This window comes from Octodon degus, unplaced genomic scaffold (assembly GCF_000260255.1).
Source record: "Octodon degus isolate 3935 unplaced genomic scaffold, OctDeg1.0 scaffold00008, whole genome shotgun sequence".
Lineage (NCBI taxonomy): Eukaryota > Metazoa > Chordata > Mammalia > Rodentia > Octodontidae > Octodon > Octodon degus.
Window position 1 is genome coordinate 11248874 of NW_004524584.1, and position 14179 is coordinate 11263052.

The 14179-nt window shown below is 36.6% G+C and overlaps 1 protein-coding gene across 2 annotated transcripts in view; it reads left to right on the forward strand.

The window, feature by feature from the left end:
• Pik3r4 (phosphoinositide-3-kinase regulatory subunit 4) overlaps nucleotides 1-14179 on the forward strand; it is a 73126-nt gene that overhangs the window by 20259 nt on the left and 38688 nt on the right. For both annotated transcript variants that reach the window (XM_004625027.2, XM_023705283.1), the window contains exons 7-8: nucleotides 4481-4654; nucleotides 12437-12582. In XM_004625027.2, the coding sequence (XP_004625084.1) occupies nucleotides 4481-4654; nucleotides 12437-12582 (320 nt within the window). The remainder of the gene's footprint in view (nucleotides 1-4480; nucleotides 4655-12436; nucleotides 12583-14179) is intronic.

Here is a 14179-nt window from a genome sequence, read left to right on the forward strand (position 1 = left end):
GTGGAACGGGGGATTGAACTCAGGCCCTTGTGTTTGCCAGGGAAGCGCTTACTCCACTGAGTCATCTCCCCAGCACCATAAATAAAGATTTTTTAAAAAGAATTCTTTGCATAGTGGAAATTGGAGCTGTGCTATACAGACTCTCTAAGGTGGGGTACCAGACAGTTGCAACTTTAAATCTTGGTTTCCAGGAGTCTAGCTCTGTGAGGTTTGCTGTTAAATTTTTTTTTCTAAAAAATAAAGAATTCATGAAACCATATGGCAAGAAGATTGATATTTCTGTAAATATCATGCAATATTTCAGTGAAAAGTATATTTTCTATTTTGAAAATCTTTGAAATTGCAACCTTTTCTTACTTTGATGTTACTGAAAATTACTTTTTTCAGACATCTTTGGTTTGCTTTTGTCTTTGTATTAGTGTATTGCTGCCTTCATACCCAGTGTAGGATTCCATCAGGTCCTAAATATAGTATACTTTGTTTCTCACATCCGTTTGCCTTGTTTTCCTTCTCTTCCCAAATAATCTTAAATCTTGGGAAACTATAGTCTGTAGAATTTCTCTCAGCTGTTGGTCAGTGCTTTAAATGATTATATTTACATTTTCTATAAATATATATAAAATATATTCCATTTCTTTTAGAAGTAATTTTTATTTGTTAAATGAAAATGATATATACATATTGTAGAACATTTGAGAGTACAGAAAACCAAGAAGAGGGGTCTGAGTTTGATCCCTGCTACCACCAAAAAAAAAAAAAACAGGAAGAATGCAAAACAGTTTTAATCCTTCAACCCATGTATAAACTTTGTTCATGCTTTGGTATTCTTTCCAAATGTTTTCCTTTTTCTTTCCATTCCATCTGTCCCCATTAAATACTTTCTACTTATTTTTTTGATACTGGGGATGGCACTCAGGACCATGTGCTTGCCAGGAGGTTTTATGCCACTGAGCTATCTCCCCAGCCCTCCTTCTGTTAAGTACTAATGGTCAAGAACAGCTACTGTTGGGTTCAACTTCTGCCATGGTCACTTACAAATTGTAGTCTTTGGGAAAATCATTTAATCTTTTTGTGCCATGATTTTCCCAAGACAGTACTTGTCTCACTGATTGTTGTGAAGCTAAATTAACATAATCTGCCAGAGAAGTGTTAAATATAATATTCTTTTTAAAATATATTTTCTAATAATGTAGTTACGTATTTTCTAATACTGCCATTCTTTTAAACCATAATAGATCCAAATTATTGCATTATGTAATTTTACCAAAACTCAGTTAATCTTTAGTTTGAGATAAACTTTTTATTTTAAAGTCATTACGCAGATAAATCCTGTATGTGTTTAAGTAAAATACTTAACTAAGTATAGGACTACACATTCTGAGATACATTCTGAGAAATATTACTTGTCCTAAAAATTCTCTCCTCTTCGTTCAAGTAGAAGTGTACTTTCACAGATAAGGTGCTCGCCCCTGTGCTACTGCTGTTGTATATGGTGTAGCTATTGACCAAAATGTTGCTATTCAGTGCATGACTAGATTTGTTTCAAGTTATTTTTTCAGCATAAAAGTGTGACATTTTAGTTAGTGAGTTAGAGAATATGAATATATTTTTTAAAACTTGAACTTTTATAAATTTTTAAAAGATTAGGTTATTTTCTCGTCTTGTCAGTACTGAATACTGCACATGGCTTTACTTAATCTTTGCTTGTTGGAAAGGTAAAATGGCACTTTGTTTTCCTTTATGTTTCTTTGCTTACCTATCAGGTTGAAAATCTTTTTCATTTTATTGAATTCTTTGTATTTATTTTGTGAATTTATTATTTTGATCCTTTTTCCTGGTAGTTAGTTATGCTTGTTGAATTTGTTAGTCTTTTAAATATAGAGAACATTAACTTATGTTGAATGTTTCTCACTTTAACTTGATTTTAAATATTTTTTGTATTAAACAATTTTTATGTAATTTGTATATCTTTTATAATTTTTCATTTTTTTGTTCTTGAAGTTTTTTCTCATTCTAGAATTAGATTAACAAGTTGTACGCTTTTTTTAATGCTTTGTTTTGTGAACTGTTGAATTGGTCTTTTGAAGGGCCATAGTGTATGGTAAAATCTAAATTTTATTTTGTTCTCAGAAATGTAGCCAGTTTCGCCAACAGTATTTATTAAACATTGCATTTCTTTCTGGGAGGTGGGGAGATAGGCACCAGCAGTTGGACTCAGGAGCTGGCAGGTGTTTGCCAGGCAGGTGCTGTGCTACTGAATTAAATCCCTGGCCCCGATCATTTCATTTCTTACCCACTGATTAGTGCAACTGTAATTCCGTACAGGCTCCTATCTTTTGTCTGTTAGAGGTCAGTTTTGTGACTATCTGGTCTCTTCCATTCATTTCCTTATTCTCATATGATACTCTTGTACTCAACGATACTCCCATCCATATTAGATCATATTGCTTGATCAGTGTAACTTTAATGTCTGGTAGGATGAATTCCTAGATGTATAATTATAATGTATTAATTACAATCATATCATTTCAGCTATTGTAAATGCAGTGTGTATGAATTCCTAGATGTCACTCTTTATTTCCAGAATATTTTCAGCTGTTTAATGTCATTGTATGTCCCAGTTTGTAGTGTTTATAAATAACCCCCTGGAGTTTCAGGTAATATTTTTATTTATTAAAACAATCATTCTAAGTTTTCAATCACAAGGAAAATACACTCCTAGAAATCATTTAGTTTATTCAGAATTTATAAAGAAATTAGGAAAAGCAATAGTTGGAATTCCCAGAAGCAATCACTCAGGTAGTGTCTTTAAGTGATCATTACCAATATTTTTATTATCAACATTACTATTTTTGTTTTTTATTTTTTGTGTATTTTAGTATAGGGTCTAAGGTCTCACTGTGGAGATTGAACTCCTAGTGATCCTCCTGTTTTCAGCCTCCCAAGCACTGGGATTACAGGGGGGTGCCACCACGCCCAGTCTCAATCACTGTCTCAGCATGTCCCTGGGGGGGCGGGGCTGGCACCGCAGGCCAATGGAACCCGGCTGCAGTGCTCTGCCTAAGCAGGTGCTTCGGCCAGCTGAGCTATCTGGCTGGCCCACGATTAATCAACTTTAGATGTTTTCTATTAAATGGCTCACTTTATCAAATTTAGATGTTATCTATTAAATGTTTTTCTGCACCAGACAAAAAAAGAGTTAACTGATTCGTGGTCACTGTACCCTGATTACTCTTTCCTTGTCAGCTTTTGAAGTGTTGATCTTAGGGTGCTTTAGTCTTTAGTGTGTTTTCTGTAACTTTAAGTAGTTCACCATATATTATATTGCCTTAAATTTGATTTGTGCTACAGATTATTGCCCTTTTCTTTCCTTTTATCTTTTGTTTTTTGACTGGTTGAATTTTGAGCTAACAATTTCATTGTCATAGTTTATGCTTACTTTTATAATCACAATATAGTCTTTCGTGCTCTGTGTAGATGGATGCTAAAGATTCAGAGTAAAACTTACATGATTATGAATGTGTAATTATGAATGTGAAAATTTTACTGATGATAGAGCCCAGTAGTATACTATAATTGTATTTACTTAAACACAGTTCTAGTTCTGTGAGCCCTGTACCACTTCAGTATGTGCGGCAACATGTATATGGCAACACCAGGATTTATTCTATACCACTGACTAAGGAATTCTATATTTCAATGTAGAAAAAAAAGTAATGTGCCTTCTTTATCATATCTGTAATATTTAGTTTCTACCAGTATTATTTGTTATGTGGAATCCGTTGTCTTCTTGACTTTTTTTTTTGGCAGAACCGGGGATTAAACTCAGGCCCTTGTGCTTGCAAGGCAAGCGCTTATCTTACTGAGCTGTCTCCTGGCCTTCTTGACATTCTTAAAATGTATTGGCTTTTAGTTTAATTCAGGCCAGTTTCTAGATCTTCATTAGCTGCCGTCTTCTTTCGCCTGCACTCGTATGTTAGGGCTGCCACTCTGTGCATTGTGCATTTCACTCTGTTTTGCTGGAGAGCGTCAGCAAGAAGCTCTCTTTGGGAGTGCCGCATGGACGGTAGACCTCTCCTGTCTGCATGGCTTGAAATGATTTACTTTGTTTTCTTTTTAATTAACAGCTTAATTGAGAATTGTAGAATTTCTTTCATAACTTTGAAGGTCTTTCTCTGTTGTCTTCTAGCCTACATTGTTGAGGATCATCTGAGTGATTCTTCTTTTTTAGGAGAAACCTATGTTTTGTTTTTTCCTGTAAATTCTTAGTACCTTTTGATTTCTCTTGGTGTCCCAGAATATCTGGATGATATTCCGAGTATCAGAATATCTGGTATCGTTCTGCATTTATTTTGCTGGTTCGGAATTACAATATTCTTTCCTGAGTTGTTGATCAACCTACTTGGCTTTTGATTAATTATCTAATAATAGTGTACACATTCAGTTACCCAGAGATTGTAATGTTTCTTTCCATTTCCAGGTGTTGCTGCCTATGTTGGCTGGCAGAGCTCCTCAATTCTCAAACCCCTGTTGCAGCAAGGTCTTAGCGATGCTGAGGAATTCGTTATTGTGAAAGCTCTTCATGCCCTTACCTGTATGTGCCAGTTAGGGCTGCTCCAAAAACCCCACGTCTATGAATTTGCTAGTGACATTGGTAAGTTTCTGTTTCAAAAATTTAGACTGGAAAAACTAGCATGTAGGAATAAGTGCATACACTTTTTAAATAATACGATGTATTAATTACAACCATATCATTTCAGCTATTATATGTGAATGTGCATGTGTGGATGTAATTATATGTGCGCTTTTATGTGTGCAAGACATCCTGGCTGCTTGGTCCTTTAGTCCAGGTTGGGAAATAGGGCTTTATTTTATTCTGTTAATACATTTTTGTGATCCTTAATTTAAAACATCTTTTAAAAAAAATATGATTGTGTAAAACATGTGACTTGGTTAAAAATCTTGACCTAGAGTTAAATTTATCTTGGGGGCTAGAGATGAAGCTCAGTGGTGCAGTGTGGTGTTAATGGCACAAAGCCTTTAGTTCAGTCCCCAGTATCAAAAAACAAAACCCCAAGTTGTGGAGCACTTGACCAGAGGTGAAGTTGACAGTTCATGTGAAGGGTGATCTGGGACATGTGCCCTTGTGCTGATTGACAGGAAAGAATTTATAATATTGAAGTCACTATGCCTTGACCTTTGTAACATTTGTCTGTTTCCCTCAGAGTTTAGTGTAATCAGTCCATGTGTCAAATTAAAAATATCTGGAACTTTTAGTCTTATTTTCACTTTATTTTAGGAAGGAAGTAGTTGGCTCCCTACTGAGAGGACATGAAAATCTTAGAAAATTTTAGATAAAATATTGCTGCTGAATTATTTGCCAAGGAAAAATTACAGGAAGTCCAACTTTTTTATTTTATTTTATTTATTTATTTATTTGTGTGTGTGTGTGTGTGTGAGTGTGTGTGTGTGTGGCCAGCTCAGCCCACCGGGGGCGGGGCTGGCTGGCATGTGGTGCTGTGGGATTGAACTGTGGTCCCCGTGCTTTTTTGCTAAGCTTGTTCTAAGTAGGTGCTTTAGACCACTGAGCCATCTCACCAGCCCAGGAAGTCCAACTTGATTAGACTTGAATAGTAGAGTTTTCTTTAGACAGTTTTCAGACCAAAAAAGACCATGGCTATTATTTATTTTAATACAAAGCTAGATAGTAGTTGGTAGAAATTAGGTAAAATTAGTAAAAATTATGGGAAATTTAAGCCATGACACTGACATTTTTTTTTAATTTATCAAAAGTAAAAGTGCTGTAGGCTTATTTTGCACTCTAAATATCTGTGTAAAACATTTTTATTAGTATAATACATAAAAATATATTTGTTATGGAGAAATGGTACATTCTCACATTGCAGTTTGGTCCTTTTCATCCCGCCTTTGCTTTCGCTTCTCCCCATCACCCCCTATCTTGAGAAAACCATTCAATTTCTGAGAAGTCTTATTTTTTGGAAAAGTTTTCTCTCTTTCCTATCATCCACCTATTATTTTGCTCTTTGAATTATTTATAATTTTTTTATTTTTATTTTTTGTATTTTAGGGAAGGGTCCACAGGGTGTTCCCGGTCTCACTACTAGATTGGACTCGTAGTGATCCGCCTGTTTACAGCCTCCCAAGTGCTGGGATTAGAGGGGAGTGCTAATATGCCCAGTCTCAATCACCATCTCAGTGTGCCCCGGGGGTGGAGCCTGCATGGCAGACCCAAGGATGGAACCCCTGGCCCCTGCGCCTGCTTGCAGGTGCTTTAATCCACTGAGCTATTTGGCTGGCCCTGAATTATTTACACTTTCACTTTCTTAAAAAAAAAAAAAAAAAGGAAGCTACATGATATTTAACCAGTGTCTCATTTCACATAGCATTAAGGTCTCAAGGTATGTCTGCTTTCTTACAAAGGACTCAAGTTTAGACTTCTTGTTGCTGAGCAGTACTCCATTATGTATTATGTATACACATCATATTTTTTAATCTCTTCATCTGTTGATGTGCATAAATTTGCTGCCAAGGCTTAGCTATTATTAGCTGTGCTGCTGTAAACATGGGTATGCATGTGTCATGTAATGTTACTTCTTTTGGGAAAGTACCCAGGGCGGTTATCAGGGTTAAATGAAATTTCATGTTTTATTTTTTCTGATGGTTCTTTATACTGATGTGCAGAGTAGTTGGCACCAACAATATAGAAGTTTTTATTTACTTATTTTTTGTTTGTTTAACCTCCAACTTAGCCAGTTTTGGTTTTTGAGTTTCTAACAATGGCCATTCTGGAATAAAGTGAAATCCCAGTTTTGATTTGCATTTGTCTGATGCCCAAACTAAACTTTTTTTTTTTTTTTTTCTGTAGTCTTATTGGTCATTTTTATTTCTTCTTTTGAGAAGTTTCTGTTTATTAATATGTCTTTTCTTTGATTGGGTCTTTTATTTTGGAGATGTAACTTTCTGAGTTTTTTACATATTCTAGATTTCAGTCCTCAACCTGAAGCATAGCTGGCAAATTTTTTTCCCATTGAGAGTGTTGTCCCTCCACTTTGTTTCTTCTGCTCTTACACTCTACTATCTAGGCTTGTTGCTTTACTTTGGTTTGAAGTTTTTGATGATTATGTTAAAAATACAAACTTAGCAGCAATGTTGAGTACTGCTAAAACAGTCAAGACTGCATTATATTGAAATGTTTCTGATTTTTCACGCAAGCCACACAGTCCTGGATCTTGAAAGATTCATTGTCTCTAAAGGAGCTATTTTTTAAAAGAGCTAATAAGATAGGAATCAAAATGGGGTTAGTATTACAATAAAATAGATAAAATATTCAAGAAAAAATTCCTGGCCCTTTATATAGAAAGGAGATAGAGAAAGGAGATGTTTTTCTCTTACACGTGTGATACGTTACTTGGTATGTCTTTCTGTTTCTCTTTCTCCATTCTCACATCAGTGTTTTCTTTTTCTGCTATTAAAGTGGCCCTACCTGCCAAAGGTTGGCTTTTTCTTATGGTCTAATACTCTTCATTTTAATGAATATTTTCTGTGAATGAAATATGTGCTCTTATAAATTTCACATAATGCATTCCTTTTTCATATAGTTTTTATGTTGATACAATAATTGTATATATTTGTGGGGTACAATAATATCTTAGTAAAATTGTACAACATAAAATGATCAGATCAGTGTAATTTGCATATCCACCGCGTTCCTTCTGTTGCCTAATATTTTTGAGGTTTAATATAGCTTATAGTTAATATTGCATTTTATCTGAAAAATACATATCCTTCAATTTTAATACAAAAGCCATAATAGTGTTTTACCTCAGTATTTAAAGTTTATAATGATTTTTCTTCTGAGAGTTTACCCTGCTGCTTCTAGTTAGGAATGCCAGAATAAATGCAAGGTGCTCATAAACATGTAGTATCAGTAAGTTATGTGGATGTACAGATATGTCCAGTATAGTGCAATTTTTTTATTTTTATTTTTTTTGAAACAGGGTCTTGCTTTGTGTATCAGGCTGGTCTTGAACTTAATATATAGGCTAGGCTGGCCTCAAACTCATGGCAATCCGACTAACCTGTCATTTCTTTAAGAAAACTTTTTGCTATTTTCCCTTTCTATTTTTTTCTGGAGCTTCAGTAATGCATATCTTGATTCATGTGACGGTGTTTCATAAATCACTTGAAATGACCTGCTTTTGAGCTAAGTTTTTGCCTTGTAATTTTTTAGTTTAGTCATTGTGTTCTCTGTGGCATTTATTTATTTATTTATTTATTTATGTATGTATGTATGTATGTATTTTAGGGAAGGGTCTTCAGGGTGTTCAGGGTGTCGCTACTAGATCGGACTCGTAGTGATCCATCTGTTTACAGCCTCCCAAGTGCTGGGACTACAGGCGTGTGCCACCATGCCCAGTCTCAATTTCTGTCTCAGTGTGCCCCCTGGGGATCAGCCCCTGAGCAGCCTTTAACCGCTGAGCTATTTGGCCAGCCTGGCTTTCATTTATTTTTTAAATGGCTTCTATTAATTTATGTATAGTTTTCTTGCTTTCATTAAGTTATCTATGTACTCTGGTAACTCTGGAGTTTAAGACAGTTATTTAGAATTTTTGTTAGGCTGTTTGTAGACCTCCATTTCTTTAGGTTCTATTACTGGTGCTTTATTTTCTTTCTCTGATAATGTTATATTTCCCTGATAACTGTATTGGTTGCCCTCTGTTGGTATCTTTACACATAAGTACATTTTAGTAGTAAAAGCAGTCATTTTGTCCAGAGATTTTGGGTAAGCTGTTTGATAAATCTGTGTGTCGTAAGCATGCTGCTGGTGTTCATGGGTAGTCTGGCATCATGTATGGGACAGAGCTTTGGCAAGCCCAGCACCTGGATGTGTAGGACCTGGTTGGGCACCTGTGTCCACTGTGTTAGTCATTAAGCTTAGGGTATACATGGTGTATTCTGCATCCACTGGGATCTTGGTGCCAGAGTTCACTGGTATGGGTCTGTTGACTTGGCCTGTGAGGAAGAACTGAGAGATTGAGTAGGGTGGGCCTGAAGCCTTTGTAGAAGCTGGAAACTTTTATGGGAACTGACCTAGTGGTGGAGTAGACCTTGAATCTTTCTGTGGGGACCTGCTTGGCTCTACGTATTGCCTGAATCCTGGTCATTGGAATGGCTTTGTTCCTAAATCTGATGCTAGCATGATGGTTCTCTAGGGTAGGCCTGGTTCCTGAGTCCTAGGGGGTAGATTACTGTGGGCATGGATATGGGTGGGCCTGGTGCCTGAGTCCATAATCCATATAGAGCAGGTTTCAGCCTATACTCTCCCATTCTGTCTTTGTCTCTTGTCTTTCAGTTTGCCTCTGTCTGTCTGTCTGTCTCCCTCTCTTCCTCCTGCTTTCTTCTTCTTCTTCTTCTTCTTCTTCTTCTTCTTCTTCTTCTTCTTCTTCCTCTTCCTCTTCCTCTTCCTCTTCCTCTTCCTCTTCCTCTTCCTCCCCCCCCCCATTCTGGACAACCAGTTTCTGCTCTCTAAAATAGCTCACAACAGAGATTATTTCAACATGAGTTTTGATGGTGACATTTGAACCGTGGTACTTCTTTTCCCTTGCGTAGGCCTGGTGTTGTGAACAGTGGCAGAGTTTTGTGCCTTCCTCCTGCCTAAAAGGATTTATTCTGTATTGTGCTTTCTGGACTTGGAGCAGAGTACAGTAGACATGGGTATTGTGAGCCTTTTCTTACTACCCTCTTCAGTGCATCTTTCCTTATTTTTGTGCTGGACCCAAGTGCTATAATCTGTCACCCAGACTTCTTTGACCTGATGATGGTCTTTTCATATATGGATGGTTGTTAAAATAGATTTTTTTTTTTTTAGGAATGTATGTTTGAAGTATTCTACTGACATCTGATATGCTGATATCATTGCTGTGATTCTTAAAGGAGATTTTTTTTTTTGATGATGATGATTATAATGGTTTCTTCTACAATTTCTTTGTAGTTTTAAAAATTACATTCTTTTCATTTAGATATTATAAATGCACACCTTTTTCCTGTGTCTCCAGAGAATTGGAATATGGTAGCTAGAAAAAGATTGGATTTATAGGAAATATTTTTGATTCAGGTTTGCTGTTTTTTTAAGCATTTGACATGCTTTTTGTGTCTGCGCTAATAATCTCTGATGTTATAATGGTTATATCAATCAGCTGAAAAACCTTAGTTATTACTTCAGTAAATTTCTTACGTGTCTGTGGTGATCCCTCCGATTGCCTTTGAGTGTGTTCCTTCTTTCTCATCCGGACCACTAGCTGTGATGGCCATGGCTCCACAGGTGCGGGTTATGTTCTCATGATGATGGCGGGAGCGTAAGAGGGCAAGGCTGTCAGTACAGCTTCAGGTTTCCCTTTCTGTGACCTTTGTTAACATCCCTTCGCCAGAGCAAAGCAGTGTGATTGAGCTGAAAGCAAGGTGTCAGGAGGCACATTTATATGTCACAAATACATATAAACTGTGTTTGTATGGTTGTATGGTACAGGGAAGTTAAGAGTTGGTACCAGTAATTCAGTATAACATAGTACCAGACTCCTTTTATGCCGTGAGGTTCTCTGGCTCTTGAGAAGATGAAGAAATAAGAGAGGAAAACTGAGGTTAAGGGGAGCCCTCTCTGGGGGTGGGAGGAAAGGAACTACACAGTCATTCCAGGGGTGTTTATACATTTGACAAAGTTGGTATCATGTGACACACACAGGGTTGCCTAGCAACTAATGACTGGAATTGTCTCAGGCAAGGTGGACTGCTTTTGGACAGAAGCAGCAGGATTGTGTTAGGCACTCTTCATTCTCTGGTGGGCTTTGCCCTCTCCCCACATATGACCAATTAATTTCCAGCTTCAACCACTCCCTACACTTTATACCATTATGGCTTTAACTGTCTGCAGGAGCTTCTCAGTGTTTTTCTGGTTCTTATTTTCTTTTTGTCAGAAGGAAAATACTACCTTTCCTTTTCCAGATGGATCAGAAGCTACAGATTGTTCATAAGATAATTACGATCTTTGTGTGTAATGAGAATGGAGATAATTTGAATGAATTTTTTTCCTTTGTCATTTTATGTGTCATTAATAATGGGGCTATTTTTATTTCTTAACATGAATTTTTATAAAATAAGTATTCTGTGAATGTTGATATCTTTGCATATTCGAAGCTAATACAATTCTTTTGCTCTTAGAAATTTGAATTTTATTCCAAATCAAGTTTCTAAGGTTTATTAGTTGAAATGATTGATTTAGGTTTAATCCATAAGAATCATTAAAAGGAATATAAAAGTACTTGATTTTGTCTCTTATGTTTTGAACTTTTTAAACAATGGGCATGCTGTTTTATACCTTCTTAGTTTTTACTTATAGTGCCTTATGAATGAAATTAGGAATTATGTGTTAGATTTGGTCAAACCCCTGAATTAAAAAGAATGTTAAGTTGATGAAATCTCTCTCTCTCTCCTCTCTTTTTATGGTATCAGGGATCAAATTTGGGACCTTGTACTTGATAGGCAGGCACTTATGCTTGCTGAGCTCTCTTCCTGGCCCTGAAATTGATCTCTTGATACTTTTCTTGGAGAAGTATCTCTCTGGTTTTGTTTCTCCATGTGGTAGATGTTGTTTCTTTGAACTTTTATGAGGGCATTAGTAGAGGAGTCATCGTTTGCTGAAAATTGGGATTTATTTTATATCTTTGTCAATTGTTTTCCTTTTCTTTTACCTGCCTCCTTCCAGGGCTCCCTCCCTCCCTCCCTTCCTTCCCTGGGGATTGGCCCCAGGGCCTTCATACTGAGCTGCTGGACTTGAACTTGTGATCTTCCTGTAGCAGCCTCCCAGACGGCCGGATTGCAGGCATATGCCACTATGCCCTGCTGTCTATTTTTTTTGTTGTTTTTTTTAACCCAATGTTGTGTGAGAGCCTACCTACACATCTTTAGTTTTGGTCCAAAAATAGACATTTAAGATTGTCAGAAAGGAGGTATCTGTTTTTATTCTTTTATGACATTGCTAATATCTATAGTAGATATTGCTGATGTCTGTAATACAGACATTTAAGATTGCCAGAAAGGAGGTATCTGTATTTATTCTTTTATGACATTGCTCATATCTATAGTAGATATTGCTGATGTCTGTAATATAGACATTTAAGATTGCCAGAAAGGAGGTATCTGTTTTTATTCTTTTATGATATTGCTGATAGTTATAATAAGGAATATTGTAATAACTGTGTTCATTTGGTTGATTTTATACCTTAAGCTCATTGGGTATGTGAAGGAGCTTTATAGAAACATTGTGATACCATCTCTATCAAATTGTTATAAAGTGAGAATTTGTCCCAATTTGAAACTTGCTTGTGAACTTGGTTTAATGTATATGTTTCCTCCATTTCAGCCCCATTCTTATGTCATCCTAATCTGTGGATACGCTATGGTGCCGTCGGATTTATCACAGTGGTCGCCCACCAAATAAGTACAGCTGACATCTACTGTAAACTGATGCCATACCTTGACCCGTACATTACTCAGCCAGTAATACAGGTAGACATGTTCCAATTTGCAATCAGTCCTTCTTTCAGATGTGCCTCTTTAATGCTTAGAGTCTTTTTTTTTTTTTTTTTAATTTAAAGATTTAAATTACAAATTTAAATCTTGCTGGGGTTTTGCTGGGGAGGTCGCCCAGTTGCTTAAGCTGCTGCCTGGCAAGCACAGGTCCCAAGTTTGATCCCTGGTTATCCCCACCCCCCAAAAAAAGATTTAATGAGGCTGTAGCATTTTCATACTTTTTTGGGTTCATAATAAACCATCATCACCTTGTAGGTGAGAAAAGTACAAGAGATTATCATGGCATCCTCAGTAGAGCATGCAATAGTTTATACTTTCTTTGGGTAATATTATGAAGTATCTATTGTAAAATGTATGACTGAATACAGTCAGTCATTGGTTGTAATTAGGAAGAATTTTTCTCAAATATTTATTGTTGTTTTTGATACTAACTAGTATCTGATTTCTTTGTGTTTTTGAACATGTAATGATTTTTCCTTCTATATCCAGCAGTATACTGTATTTAGTCATTTGAGTCTTTGGCTTGTGTAAAGCAAGTTTTATTTCCCCATTTTGTCAGTCATATTACTAGACAGCTAACTATAGAATAGATATTTAAAGGAACTGTTGAAGGATGTCTGTAGCTGTTAAAATATACAGAAATTTGCTGTTTCTGTTATATCTGTTTTTATTTTGGAAATGCATATACCTCTCTGGCCTTTTCCTACATGTGGATTCCAGTGCTTATTTCTTTGGTTGGAAAAAAATGCCTTTTTTTTTTTTTAATGTATTTGGTACAGGGTCTCCTTACACAGCTCGGACTCCTAGTGATCCTCTTGTTTTTAGCCTCCCCAGCCCTGGGATTACAGGCGTGTGCCAACACACCCAGACTCTGTTGCTGGCTCAGCACGCCCCAGGGGCAGGGCCAGTGCTGGCATGACATGTGGGACCGATTGTCGAACCCTCATCACTGTGCTTGCCAAAGCAGGTGCATAGTCTGCTGAGCTATCTCACCGGCCCAAGAAAAAATGGCATCAGACATAGTCTGGAAACTAGGCAGCTTTAGCTGTGCTGTGCCTCAGTTCTTTCTTTTCTCACAAATTAATATATTTTTGGAGATCATTTTTTGGTAGAGTTTGTAGAAGTTTTATTTATACCCCAACAGCAGTGTGTGTGTATATGTATATAAAATGGATAACCAGAAAAAAATGCCTTTGTATTCTTGAAGTTTATGCTTTCTTGGAGATCAGGTGGAGCGATGCCTACTCCCTTTGTATTCTACTTAGAAGCTGGTTTATTAATCTTTTGCTTTATTGTTGTCTTATAGCTTGAAAGGCCAGCATCCCGCATTGGGGAAATAGTGATCCATTTGTTCGTAGAGCCCTCCTTCTGCATCTGGGTTGGCTGAGAGGTAGACCCTTTCATGCTGGCTTACACTGACCAGATAAAGTTCCTGAAGAAGGTCCTGCGGTTGCTGTTAGTGTGGCTTACCCTTAGTGTGTGTGCCGACAAGCACAGTTTTTCTAGGGATAATACAGGGAGGAACTTTTTAAAATCTGGAGAGACTAATGTTTTTTAGAAGATTGAACCTCTG